Source organism: Mytilus trossulus, chromosome 12 (assembly GCF_036588685.1).
Source record: "Mytilus trossulus isolate FHL-02 chromosome 12, PNRI_Mtr1.1.1.hap1, whole genome shotgun sequence".
Taxonomy (NCBI): Eukaryota; Metazoa; Mollusca; class Bivalvia; order Mytilida; family Mytilidae; genus Mytilus; species Mytilus trossulus.
Window position 1 is genome coordinate 54,633,918 of NC_086384.1, and position 15,331 is coordinate 54,649,248.

A 15,331-nucleotide genomic window follows, 5' to 3' on the forward strand; every position below is an offset into this window, starting at 1 on the left:
TAGTTGAAACGTATATTTCTATACATCATGTGTTCTCTTTATGGAACGTTTAGTTTTGCTTATAACAGTTAACCTATTAGGTTAACAGTATATTTTATTCTCAGACAACAGTCAACAACATCCTTAAAAGGCTGAAATAGGTTAACATAAAAAGGTATCGCCCCCCTCTTTTTTGTCTCGTCGGCTGCAGGTAACAAACAAACAAAAAAATCTACAAGAATAAAAACATTTTTTATTATGTACGTAAACACAAATTATGAATAATAATTACTGATACAGTGTATACCCACTTTCTTAATAAAACAATGACAATAAATTAAAATAACACAACCACCAGAACTAAATGTATAGCACGAAATATTACTGACCTTATTCCAATATTATTGTCAGTTCTATCACGCATTCAACAAATGTATTATTTATAAACAAATTATATTACGTTACATATAACTTTAATAAGCATATAATTGAGTGTGAAATACGTCCTGTAGTACTTAGTTAGTTCAGAAGTAATAACAATCATATAATTGAGTGTGAAATACGTCCTGTTGTACTTAGTTAGTTCAGAAGTAATAACAATCATATAATTGAGTGTGAAATACGTCCTGTAGTACTTAGTTAGTTCAGAAGTAATAACAATCATATAATTGAGTGTGAAATACGTCCTGTAGTACTTCGTTAGTTCAGAAGTAATAACAATCATATAATTGAGTGTGAAATACGCCCTGTAGTACTAAGTTAGTTCAGAAGTAATAACAATCATATAATTGAGTGTAAAATACGGCCTGTAGTACTTCGTTAGTTCAGAAGTAATAACAATCATATAATTGAGTGTGAAATACGTCCTGTAGTACTTCGTTAGTTCAGAAGTAATAAGAGGAGGTGATAATTATGATTCATTCGGCAATCCTCGGTAGAATCCGTTACGGAATCGGCCGAGTTTAGACGAATGAATTATGATTGTTAATTAGAGAACTATCCACTAGAGACCAAATGAAGAAACCCATAGGTCAACATACTGACTTCAAAAATGATCAACACCCATATCGCATAGTAGCCATCCTTTTATAATAGTTTTAAATTTTAATTGTTTTCTCAGTTTTGTGTTCTCACACGGAGATAAGAGTTTAAAAAACGATGACAACATTAATGGATAGCATTAACAACTATGACTGACAGATGTTTCCATGACGGGAGACATCATTAGCACGTCTCGGTCTTCCTGCTTTTTTAACCTTAAAGAGAACAATTTAGCTTAATTAAAATAAAAGGAATCCACGTGTCTCTTAAAGACAGAAAATACCAAATGTCAATAATAAAACAGGATCTCAAACCCTCGCTCACTCGAACATGTACAATGTGCATGAGTAACAGAATCACAAAAAAAAAACTATATTTTAATTACATTGCCAAATCCTTAGTGGAAGAAAAACCAAAAGCGCTCACTGTTAATTGAAATAGAAATGAGAAAGGAAAACGAAGAAAAGACAGAGACTAAAACATACGGCACTGCAAATCTCGAGGATCAACAAACCTAAACCGGGTATGATCTCATGTGCTTCTGAAATGTACGCTCAAGTTTTATGAGTTTAGAATATCATATTTGTATTATTTCTAAGTTACGTGATTTTTTTGCTTGTTTTGTACTAAGTATAATATATTTACGTACTGACATAAATGCGTTCGTTGTAAGTCACGACCTAATCAGATCTTGATATAGTGTTTATACTGTGTGAAGTGGTTGCAAATAAGTTTACTTATATGTTTAGCATTGTACATATAGTTCTTATGAGCATTCTCAAGGTAGACATTTAAAAGTTTATATATAATTTCACATAATATTGTCTTATAAGATTAAAATATTTTTACAGAGATGTAATGAGGGCGTTAACTCTAATATCATCATCTGATATCTAAAGTATAGGTGTCACATTGGCAATCATTTTACTTTATGTTCTTTTATTTCAGTAAATCAAACGTATACAAGTTAAACATATTCATATTTATTTCAGGTTTAATAAATTGTGTTTTTTATATAGACTGTGTGTTATGTCATATATTGGGTTTCCTTCCTGAGTCACTTCGTGCATTAATATAAGTACTTGGTCATATTTTTGTTTACACATGGTTTCTATGAGTTCTTTTCTGCTTGGCAACATGAACGTGACAAATCCCGCCATTTTTTTAACGATCCACGGATGATGATTGGCTAGTGTTCTTTTGTAAACTGTGTGCGCAATATATGAACTTTTATCTTCGTCCTCACTCATACTCATTTCGTCTATAAATCTTAATATAAATTCCAATGCTCTTTGTAATCTAAGTAATGTCCTTGAACCTGACGGCACACGACCTCTGAAGGTCGTTAGTCCATACTCGACTTCGTATTTGATCATAGACTGAACGGATTTATAATTGTCACAAGTATCACAACGACGCCATGTTTCGAGAATGCCAATCTTTTCTTCTAAATCTTTTGCCACAAAGCCAAATAATCTTCCTTGCAGCCGGAAAAATCTGAAAAAAAGAGCAGGTATTATGGTTTTTATTTCAATTTTTTTGCATTTGTTTTAAATATTTATAAAAATACATAATACATGATTAATGCCAAATATATTTGTAAAATGTAGCCTTTTCTCTGAGTCTCTCCCCTCCCCCATGGGGATCCTAGATAGACATCTGGCTAGAAAAGTAAAGTTCTCATGGGGATCCTAGATAGACATCTGGCTAGAAAAGTAAAGTACTCATGGGGATCCTAGATAGACATCTGGCTAGAAAAGTAAAGTACTCATGGGGATCCTAGATAGACATCTGGCTAGAAAAGTAAAGTACTCATGGGGATCCTAGATAGACATCTGGCTAGAAAAGTAAAGTACTCATGGGGATCCTAGATAGACATCTGGCTAGAAAAGTAAAGTACTCATGGGGATCATAGATAGACATCTTGCTAGAAAAGTAAAGTACTCATGGGATCCTAGATAGACATCTGGCTAGAAAAGTAAAGTACTCATGGGGATCCTAGATAGACATCTGGCTAGAAAAGTAAAGTACTCATGGGGATCCTCGATAGACATCTGGCTAGAAAAGTAAAGTACTCATGGGGATCCTAGATAGACATCTGGCTAGAAAAGTTAAGTACTCATGGGATCCTAGATAGACATCTGGCTAGAAAAGTAAAGTACTCATGGGATCCTAGATAGACATCTGGCTAGAAAAGTAAAATACTCATGGGGATCCTAGATAGACATCTGGCTAGAAAAGTAAAGTACTAATGGGATCCTTGATAGACATCTGGCTAGAATAGTAAAGTACTCATGGGGATCCTAGATAGACATCTGGCTAGAAAAGTACAGTACTCATGGGATCCTAGATAGACATCTGGCTAGAAAAGTAAAGTACTCATGGGGATCCTAGATAGACTTCTGGCTAGAAAAGTAAAGTACTGATGGGATCCTAGATAGACATCTGGCTAGAATAGTAAAGTACTCATGGGGATCCTAGATAGACTTCTGGCTAGAAAAGTAAAGTACTCATGGGATCCTAGATAGACATCTGGCTAGAATAGTAAAATACTCATGGGGATCCTAGATAGATATCTGGCTAGAAAAGTAAAATACTCATGGGAATCCTAGATAGACATCTGGCTAGAAAAGTAAAGTACTCATGGGATCCTTGATAGACATCTGGCTAGAAAAGTAAAGTACTGATGGGATCCTAGATAGACATCTGGCTAGAATAGTAAAGTACTCATGGGGATCCTAGATAGACATCTGGCTAGAAAAGTAAAGTACTCATGGGGATCCTAGATAGACATCTGGCTAGAAAAGTAAAGTACTCATGGGATCCTAGATAGACATCTGGCTAGAAAAGTAAAGTACTCATGGGATCCTAGATAGACATCTGGCTAGAAAAGTAAAGTACTCATGGGGATCCTAGATAGACATCTGGCTAGAAAAGTAAAGTACTCATGGGGATCCTAGATAGACATCTGGCTAGAAAAGTAAAGTACTCATGGGATCCTAGATAGACATCTGGCTAGAAAAGTTAAGAACTCATGGGGATCCTAGATAGACATCTGGCTAGAAAAGTAAAGAACTAGTCACATATTAGAAAATGTCTGTACCAAGTCAGATATATGAGAGTTGTCAATTTGTTAAATGTTGCGACTTTCTGTTTTGAACTTCCTTTCGAATTGAATTTTATTTTTTTCAAAATTTGTGAGTCCGAAGCGTTTTCCAATTATGCTTATAAAAAGATGCCACAATCCGTGTTGCTTTGTTTTTGTGTCTTGGCTTTCCTAATGATTTATCATTATGAATTTATGATATTATCATAATGCGTGAAATAAATGAATCACTTTGTCATTGACGTTTATTGTACTAATCTACCCATTGAGTATCATGAGTGATTAACAAAGTATCATGATTAGTATCTAGATCATAAGAAGTACTTGTGACGCACTTTGATCTATACACACAATTGTTTATAATGTTAATCATTTTTTCCAATGAGGGTCGGGGTGGGCGTCCTTCATTTCTATATAAATTTAAAGGCCATTTTCTCCTTGTTTATACTTTTTGTCAATTATTGTATTTTCTTTTAAAATTGTTTCTTGGTCAATGGTTCTCTGTTATTTATATTTTTGCACACTATTCCAATACACCCTCACCAATAAGGATATACAATTATCAATAATTCTTCCGGGTTAATAGGATGTTTTTTCTTTCTTTTACTTTTTACGACAAGAACAATAACCTAGTCGATGTCAAAAGTTTATCACTATTTATTTTTGTTAATCTCTTATTAAAATGAAATAGATTTACTATAAAAGAGAGGGACTTTCTGCCGTTATCTTGAACTAAAAAAACACACTATTTAATAAGTATTCTTAAAAAAAAAAATATTCAAACATCAAAAATGGTTTTAAATTATTTTTAGTCGAATAGAAACATAAAATTAGGATGACAAGTACATTAAAAAAAAGATAATAACAAACGAACAGAACAAAAATTCTTAAAAATAAAATAGTTGATTTTTTTCATCCTTAATAAAGAAAAGCGATTTTTACGGGTTGAAGGCAATACTGTTGAACAATTGTCCTAGCTTATATAATAGGGGGATTTGTAAACTAAACTGTTGATAGAAATGTATACAGTCATGATAGTTTAGTCCTATAACATTTGACATCGCATTTTTTTTTTTGGGGGGGGGGTACTTTTTAATTTGTTGTTGAATAAAATGTGGAAATCGTGGATCAGCTTTCAAGAGTAATGCGGAAATGAACATTATATATTATAAGCAAGTTTTTACTAATACAAATGATAACCGAAACCAAAGTGTATGCTGCCGTGTCGCATGTCTGTTGCGAGTAGCCTGTATTTGCAGATATGTAGTTCTTGGTTGCTGTCAGTCATAACTGTTTATTAAACAGTTTCTTGTTTAATGTTATTTTATTTTGTTTTTTACTGTTTTCATATACTCTTTAAAGCTACCGTATGTTTTAAAGTTTTGGTCATTGATAAAGACAACACAGTTACCCGTTACGTAGTTGCCTTTAGGTCTTTTGAGGTTATAGATGTCGCATTGTTAATCATACCACACCTCTTTCCTTTGATATCAAGGGTACTACATGCAAGACATCTGACACAAATTCCTACATGTTTAAATTTGGTACATGATATCAGCATTTCATTCCTTATAAATATATGCTGTTTCTAGCTGATATTTGTTTTTAAATTAGTAACGAAATTAGCAATCTGTTTCAAAATATTGTTTTCAATATCAAAAATAAACATATTATTTAAAACTTCATGTATAAAGAAATAGCATGACTGATTCAAATTTCTATATACATGGATTTTAAAATACTACACTATACATGTATATATGCTTAACTTTCGCGTTTATGTAAACATAATGTAGTAACACGTGATTTTATTTACCTGCATAATTCTCTGTAAGCTTTAATGTAATATTCCAATAAAATAGTGTCATCATCTAGTTTGCATTTCTTCAATAATTCTAAAACTTTCTCCAAATCAAAATCTTTCTGTTCTGTGTCGAACATAATATCCTTGTTCATTCTGTCTGTCAATAAATATAATGACACCTGTTGTATATTTACCTTCTTATACCATGCATACGTCAGTATACCCCAGTCTATTTTTAACCTTTGTCACAATGAGGTCATGGATAACCTTTAACGGATAACCGACAGAGGTGATTTAAACAGGAAAAACGTACCGAATGAGCTTTGTTAATTACGTGTATGTCCTCGATATAGGAAAAACATTTTTAAGTACATCCGTTCTAACGTCGTTATATAACTGTATGTTTGAGGGTCTAGATATGGTTTGCTAATTTTAGTACAAAAAGGAAATAACACATAAAACGAACACATAATAGTTAACAAAAAGACGAAGTATGAATTGAAACAGGCAAAATGTAGATGAAGAATTAAGCAAGTATGGAGCTGAGATAAATAGATAAGATATATAATGATTGGCAAAGTAAATAAAGAATTAAGAACAATGATTTAAAAAGCAAGGAAAAGAGAATTGAAGGAACCCGGTTTTTTTCACAACACTGACCGAAATTTGTATTGCGAAAAAAAATCACAAATCGTGCACAGAAGACTAAGAGCACTCCGGTGTTGACATGAATACTAACTAAATCGTAATTTCATTGATATCCTGTTACAATTCAATTCAATTCAAATCTTTATTGCCATAACACTACATATTTATAGTACATGTATGTGACACAACATAACAAAATGGAAAAAAAAAGAAAAATAACAAGATCATTATACAAAACTTTGAAGTTTTCGCAAAACTAAGAATTTCTTATACCAGGAATAGATTACCTTAGCCGTATTTGGCACAACTTTTTGGAATTTGGGGTCCTTAATGCTCTTCAGCTTTGTACTTTTTTTGCTTTCTAACTTTTTTGATCTGAGCGTCACTGATGAGTCTTATATAGACGAAATAAATTATAATCCTGGACCCTTTGATAACTATCTTATGATATGTATATGTACATTTTTATACATTGTATGACCGGACAATTTGGACAGTGCAATGAAATTAGTTTTTAAACAACATTTTAGTAATTCAATTGTTTTAATATATTTAGGTTTTGCATGTATTTAATTATTCTAGACTTTGTCGTAAATTTAGGCATAAGTGTTTTACACGGATTAGGTGTCATAATCTTGGACAAAGGTCTTAAATGCATTTACTCTATTTATCTCATTATTTATTCTCTGTGACAGTTTGGACTATAATTTACAAATACGTGTCGGACACTAATTACTCTTTTAATCTATTGTTATTTCTAATTTGTCATCTGTTAATCTTCTTAATCCGTTAATTGATTGTGCTTATATATATTGTTATTGTTTGTATGTTACATTACATTACATTACATTAATTTAATTTAATTTAATATAATTTAATTTAATAATTAATTTAATTTAATTTAATTTAATTTAATTTAATTTAATTTAATTTAATTTAATTTAATTTAATTTAATTTAATTTAATTTAATTTAATTTAATTTAATTTAATTTAATTTAATTTTATTTAATTTAATTTAATTTAATTTAATTTAATTTAATTTAAAATATTTATAAACAAAGAAAGCTAAGTTACAAATGATGGAATAATAAGTTCACATATATTTCTTTTTCGTACTTTAAATTAACCAAAAGATAATCAAGATAACTAAAACAAACACTATAGTTCAGATACAAATAAGATTAAACTTAAGGGAAACAAAAAAAAAAACTCACAAATTTCTATAATATGAATATATAATATAGGCTTACACCTAAACAATGAAAATTCTAAAACATTTACTCGAAATGTTTTTTTATACAAGGTAATCTGGCGCAATACCCGCAAGGGTAGTCGCCATTAAACTCTATTTAGTAGTAGTAGTGTTACATTACATTTAGTTTGGAGTTTGTTGTTCGGTCTTGCCGGACTGCTAAAATAAAAGTTTAAGGAGCGAATCTTCCTTCTTGATTTACATTTAGTCGAATAGCCATTTCACCCGGCTATATCTGGTTAGGACGTACGGGCAACGGATCTTTCGGATACCTTGTTCTACCTGTGAAGCTGATCCCCCAGCAAACAGAAAAATGGATACGCAGAGAACCAGAAATTTTGGCCGAAACTGGAGATAACAGATGTCTGATAATGGAGCTACCTTTCAGACCAGAAATTCAACACAACATATGGACAACTGCCTATGTAAGTTTTGTGGAAAGACTGTAAACAATCAATTTCATTTTAGACAATGTATAGCAAAAACGTCATTTTGCTATAAGTGCAGAAGTTTTGGACATTACGCCAGAATGTGTAGTTATCACAGACAACCGGACGTGAAAGTTGTCAAAGTTAAATCAAAATCCAAGTTACGTCGTGACGCAGAAAGAATGAGACTATTCAAAGAACAGAAAGCTATGTCAATTTTTCCTTGCGCTGAACTCAATACTATTGAACTGATGGACTTCTTTCCTCGCTTAGACTATAACAAGGAATTTATAGATAACGTAAGACTCAGGCACGACCGAGTGAATTCCGAGAGAGTTAAATTCAAAATCAAAAGTGTTCATTACGAAAAGAAATTCAAAGAGCTGAAACAAGAGCATAACAGTGTAATTCGCAATTTAGAAAAATTTCAAAAACAAGGTGCAGATGATAAAAAAGAAATAGAAAAATTACAGGAACGCAATACGGATCTTAAAGCAGTTCATTCTCGGCTATACGATCAAAGATGTAAAGCCATCGACCAGCAATATCAATTACAGCGCGACAAAGAACGTATGTTGAATCGAATCACAACACTAGAAGACGAACTGGACAATATTCGTAAAAATACAAGAGAAGATAATCATCCAAACCAAAACTATCGATACCGAGGACGTCAAAACCATAGAAGAAATTTTCGGAACAATTTCAGTTGAATAGTAAGACCCGGGACGTGTCTTCAATGGCCGCGGGAATATATGACCGGACAATTTGGACAGTGCAATGAAATTAGTTTTTAAACAACATTTTAGTAATTCAATTGTTTTAATATATTTAGGTTTTGCATGTATTTAATTATTCTAGACTTTGTCGTAAATTTAGGCATAAGTGTTTTACACGGATTAGGTGTCATAATCTTGGACAAAGGTCTTAAATGCATTTACTCTATTTATCTCATTATTTATTCTCTGTGACAGTTTGGACTATAATTTACAAATACGTGTCGGACACTAATTACTCTTTTAATCTATTGTTATTTCTAATTTGTCATCTGTTAATCTTCTTAATCCGTTAATTGATTGTGCTTATATATATTGTTATTGTTTGTATGTTACATTACATTTAGTTTGGAGTTTGTTGTTCGGTCTTGCCGGACTGCTAAAATAAAAGTTTAAGGAGCGAATCTTCCTTCTTGATTTACATTTAGTCGAATAGCCATTTCACCCGGCTATATATTGGATCAAGAATTGGATTATCATTATTTTCACCGTTCACTCGTTTCATATGACTTTAAAAATGGGGATATTCATTCGAAGAAACGGATATTATGGCTTAAAAATAAATTCATCGCTTTTGTGACGCACTCATTATAGACTCTTTATTCTTTGGTGATGACAGCTATACTAACAGTCAGCTAGCGTGGGTCCTTTATATGTGCTAACTAGCTGTTCGACACTTTTAAAATCAGAGTTGGCTTAACTGAAATAAATAACAAAGTATATAAAAAGCATGCGCACTTTATTATAGGTACAATTATGTGTTCTCATAAACAGATATTGATACACAATCATATGGGTGTGCACATTGTATACAAGGTCGTGACGAGAAGATAATTTAGATAAAATTAAAATAAACAAGATCAAAATCAGAACATTGACTTCAGGTTACATGTATGTCGTTTATTTTGACTTTGTTCAAGGTCCTACCAAAGTGCTGGTATACACTTCGGACACTCGGGCTTCTTCCATTCTTCCACCCATTATACTGAGTGTCATGACATATCTAGGTGGATTTAACACAATTCACTCACAAATGTTGCTAATTTAAAGAATACAAACCACAGGCTGTATACATTTGTACGTCATTGGGATACACACAAACAAAAAAAGAAGACTGGACTGGACAACACGAACCGTACCTTAAATCAGCGTAATTTCCCAATGATGTTTACATCGTATATCTATATTATGATTAAACTAAATTATTACTTGTTAAGTTTTAAACCCACCACATTTTGTATGTATGTGCGTGTCCCAAGTCAGGAGCCTGTAACAATTCAGTGGTTGTCTTTTTTTGATGTTTTACATATTTTTTTTTCGTTTAATTTTTGTTTATTTTAATAAGGCCGTTGGTTTTCTCGTTTGAATTGTTATGCATTTGTAATTTCGGGACCTTTGGGCTCATTGTTAAAGTTTGTACGGTGACCTATAGTTGTGAATATCTGTGTTATTCGGTTTCGTTATCTTAATATTCAACTTTTTTCAAAATGTAAAGAAAATGTTGTTATTTTTGTTTGTTTTTTTGCTTGTCATTAAACTTTTGGCTTCTACTTTCCCTTAAAACCGCTATTTTTATTCTCTTGTCAATTTTTGAATAACACTTCCGTTTAAAAAAAAACAATATGGCGTAAATTTAGAAAATGAGTCCTCAATCCATATCTTTGATTTTGAGTTTTAGATAATTGATTAAAACATTTTTCAAATTACTACTATTTGGCTAAAAATACATGTTTATTTACAGTCACCACCACATGTAAACAAATCAGTGCATGGGAGACCCGATTGTCCACATTAACAACGACCGAGACATCCTCTGTATCTGTATTTTATTTTTTAACTTTTTATGTAACAACGTATTTGAATTTAACGAAGGAAATCGTTGTATTACAGAATTTCATATAACACCAAGATTTTCAATATCACAAACTTTTCGAACATTCACTAAATCTTATCATCGGTACAAGGACATTATTCGTAAATATAAATCAACATGAGGACAGTTTATACTATTTTCATTTTTTTCACATTCGATTTTTTAACCAGACTCAAGCTGGCAGCCACTTTTATCGGCCAATCGATTTTTTATGGTAATCTTTAATGGTAATATAATATCAGTGTATATAAAGTGCGAATCCAGCTAGTTCATTTTTACTGTTATATGCGGGTATGTCTATTGTAGAATAAAGGATCATGGGAAAACTGTATTTGTTTATGTTTTGAAAATATCAAGTTAAGCGATTTGAAGATAAGTTTTAACATATTTTCATTGTGATATGTCTTTATAATATACAAATATACAAATCTTTGGACTCTTTTTTTAATTCAGTAATGAAGATAGTTGATATACGTATTCAACATTTTAAAGAACATTTTACTATTAACAATAACCACAATAAACCTATTTCTCGTATCAAACATAAACTAAAAGAACTAGCCAAGGAATTTGTTTTTGTCCCGGCCGATAAAGCTGCTAATAATATTATTATTGTTTGACGTAAATTTTACATCGAGGTTCTGAAAAAGGAAATCACCAATTCACCAACATTCCAACTGACTCCATTTTCAGAAAACGAAATCTGTAACAAACATAAACTTTTAGCCTCCGCTTTACAAGCAGAGCCAAATACAATGAAAGTTCCAACTATGTATTGGCTTCCGAAGCTACACAAAACCCCTTACAAATATAGATTTATTTCGTCTTCAAGTCATTGTTCAACTACTAAATTGTCTATTATTCTTACCAGCACACTTGGTACAATTAAAAACCTTATAATAAATTGTTCAAATAAGGCCTTCGAAAATAGTGGAATAAATTACTTTTGGAGTGTCAAGAACTCGTTGGAAGTACTTGATAAATTGCATGCTTATATTGGTGATTTTGAATCTGTTCAAAGTTTTGATTTTTCTACCCTGTATACCACATTGCCTCACATTCTCATTAAGAAAAAAATCACACACCTAATTAAATGGGCATTCAAAAAATCAGAATGTGAATATATATGTTCAAACTCTTTTAGGTCATTTTTTAGTAGCAATAAACAAAAAAACTATGTTAATTGGACATGCTTTGATACTATATATGCCCTGGAATTTTTACTAGATAACATTTTTGTTCGCTTTGGGGATTCCGTATATCGTCAGATAATCGGAATTCCAATGGGGACTAACTGTGCACCACTTATTGCGGACCTCTTTTTGTATTGTTACGAGTTACAATTTATGACAAAAATAAGCAAAGACCCATCAAAACAACATCTGATAAACAAATTTAATAATACTTTTAGATATTTGGATGATATTTTGGCTCTCAATAATGACGACTTCAGTATGTATATTAATGAAATTTATCCTGGTGAACTCACTTTAAATAAAGCTAATACTAACAATGACCACTGCCCTTTCCTCGATCTTGATATCTATATCACTAACGGAAAGCTGCATACTAAAATTTATGATAAAAGGGATGATTTTTCATTTCCTATCGTTAATTATCCGTTTTTAGATGGTGACGTTCCCTTGTCACCATCTTACGGTGTTTATATATCTCAACTTGTACGATTCGCTCGTGTATGTAACAATGTTTTAGATTTTAACGAGAGAAATTTATGTATTACTGAAAAATTATTACACCAGGGTTTTCGATATCACAAACTAGTCAAAACATTTACTAAATTTTATCATCGGTATAAAGACATCATTCGTAAATATAGCTCAACATGCAGACTTTTTATACGTTCAGGTATTTCACATCCAATTTTTTATGGAAATATTCTTTATAAAGCACAAAGGTGTTAGTATTCAGTATTCACCTCATAAACTTACAAAACCTTTGAATAGACTTATTAAGAAGGGATATAATTACGATACTGTTGTCAAGTCATTAAAGATTGCATATTTTGGCGTTAATATTGAGTCACTGATAAGGTCTTTGCGTCGGAACTAAACACATTTATTCTAAAAACAGTTGTTGGCATGACACGGGTTATGTTCTTCTCATATATGTTATGATGGTATGATACTAAACCCCTTACGGGAAGGGTTGTGCCTGATGTTCATATGATGAAATCATAATCTTTCAGTCAGTTTAATTGAAGTCTGGAGCTGGCATGTCAGTTAACTGCTAGTAGTCTGTTGTTATTTATGTATTATTGTCATTTTGTTTATTTTCTTTGGTTACATCTTCTGACATCAGACTCGGACTTCTCTTGAACTGAATTTTAATGTGCGTATTGTTATGCTTTTACTTTTCTACACTGGTTAGAGGTATAGGGGGAGGGTTGAGATCTCACAAACATGTTTAACCCCGCCGCATTTTTGCGCCTGTCCCAAGTCAGGAGCCTCTGGCCTTTGTTAGTCTTGTATTATTTAAATTTTAGTTTCTTGTGTACAATTTGGAAATTAGTATGGCGTTCATTATCACTGAACTAGTATATATTTGTTTAGGGGCCAGCTGAAGGACGCCTCCGGGTGCGGGAATTTCTCGCTACATTGAAGACCTGTTGGTGACCTTCTGCTGTTGTGTTTTTTTTATTTTGGTCGGGTTGTTGTCTCTTTGACACATTCCCCATTTCCATTCTCAATTTTATAGCATTAAAGTTCAAATAAGTGTTATAAAAGCATCATAATATAGCATATCGATTATTGAAAGCGATCCATTTTAACTATTATAGATGCGATGAATTATCACTGTTAGTGCAGTCATTATTAATGTAGAGTTTTCAAAGATGCGAGGAATTTTTATTGTAGAATTATGTGATAAATGCACTTGCAACAAACGAAAAAACTTAGTTGATTTCTTTAGGATTTATGAAACATGTATTTTTAAATTGAAATACAAACTCCTAATTCATTCTTCATCAACTATATAGCTTTTCAAACTTGTAACAAAAGCGATTCTCAAAATGAAAAATTCTAGATCCGCGAATGGATACGACCGCAGAGGTAAAACCATACACATTTGGGTTATTGTACACAAAATGCATGCTACAATTAAATTTTGTTGATTTTAGACCCTTTGGAACTCTTTTTGGGCTATTTCAGCAACTAGGCAAAATTTCCCCAAACTAGATACACGGTTAGATTCAGCATGTAAACGAATCCCAAATATCTATATTAAAGGACTTTTGTCTATACATTTGGACCCCACAAAATTGAAAAAGGGACCAAAAATATAAAAAAAATACATGCATCGGATACATTTGTTAATGAAGGCATGACTGTAACAATAGGACTAATATACAAAAATATCTTATTCTGGGGGTCTCATTGGGGGTTCTGATCCCGGATCCCGCTTATTGTTTTGGCAGATTCCCGTATTCCGCTTATTGTTTTGTCAGATTCCCGTATTCCGCTTATACTATGCAGTTCTCATTGTTTGTAATTATCTGTGTCCCGCTAGACTTCATTTCTCGTTTTTCACGACACAATCATTTGACTTTCACCTGTCACGCTTGCAAAAAATCGGCAATCCGGCGTCACGCTTATACCCAAATGCGACCAACTATTTTACTCTATTCTGACTCATATTAAGCCCATTATAAATATATTAAAAAAGTAGCGTGGAGTTTTTTATCCCGTCTCGTTTCGTTTTTGAGCCATATATAGATGTCGTATGTGACAATGAGACAACTCTCCATCCGAGTCACAATTTATAAAAGTAGACCATCATACGTCAAAATACGGTCTTCAACATGGAGTCTTGGCTCACACCGAACAGCAAGTTATAAAGGGCTCCAGTGTAAAACCTTTTAAACGGGAAAACAAAGGTTCAATCTATATCAAGATGTACGTAATTAGTGGTGAAGTGTCATGGAAATGGATAAAAAAAAAGTAAGGATAAAGATCCCTATATATACGCTTTATAAGAAACTAAATGGAATACATTTGAAATAAATGTTATTTCTATTGAATATATTAGAGTGTTTTAAAACCAAACTTTCCTCCGTAAGTTAAATTTTATCAAATCTTTCTCTTACTTTATCTATTGTTTGAGCAAGTCGGCTAAATTAAGGCTTTACAGCTAATTTCCTAAAACATGTAAAGCAAAACTTTGGTTGGCTTGCTTGCTTTGTTTGTTTAATTGTTTATACAAACTTTGTAAATAAGATTGACATTTTTAAACAATATGAATAAGCATAGTTTAACCTGTATTTTTAATATTTGAATTACATTGGGTGTTATCATAATGATTATCCAATAAAAGAGAAGCAAGCAAGTCAACTAAAGACTTGCTCTACATGCTTAAAGAAATGAGCTGTAATAGATAACCAAAAAAAATTATACAGTGAAAATGCACC

The 15,331-nt window shown here is 32.1% G+C and overlaps 1 protein-coding gene across 2 annotated transcripts; it reads right to left on the reverse strand.

Annotated features, from left to right (window-relative positions):
- Positions 1–212: 212 nt before the first annotated feature.
- LOC134692866 (ceramide-1-phosphate transfer protein-like) lies at positions 213–6,275 on the reverse strand. Of its 2 annotated transcripts, none has more exons than XM_063553476.1 (2): positions 6,125–6,275; positions 213–2,517 (listed from the first exon to the last, which is right to left on the reverse strand). In XM_063553476.1, exons 1-2 carry the CDS (start codon positions 6,139–6,141, stop codon positions 2,004–2,006), a joined length of 531 nt encoding a protein of 176 aa, XP_063409546.1. In that variant the 5' UTR covers positions 6,142–6,275; the 3' UTR covers positions 213–2,003. The 2 variants fall into 2 exon arrangements, with proteins under 2 accessions (XP_063409546.1, XP_063409545.1); XM_063553475.1 differs by having other exon boundaries at positions 5,943–6,213.
- Between the last annotated feature and the right edge of the window lie 9,056 nt (positions 6,276–15,331).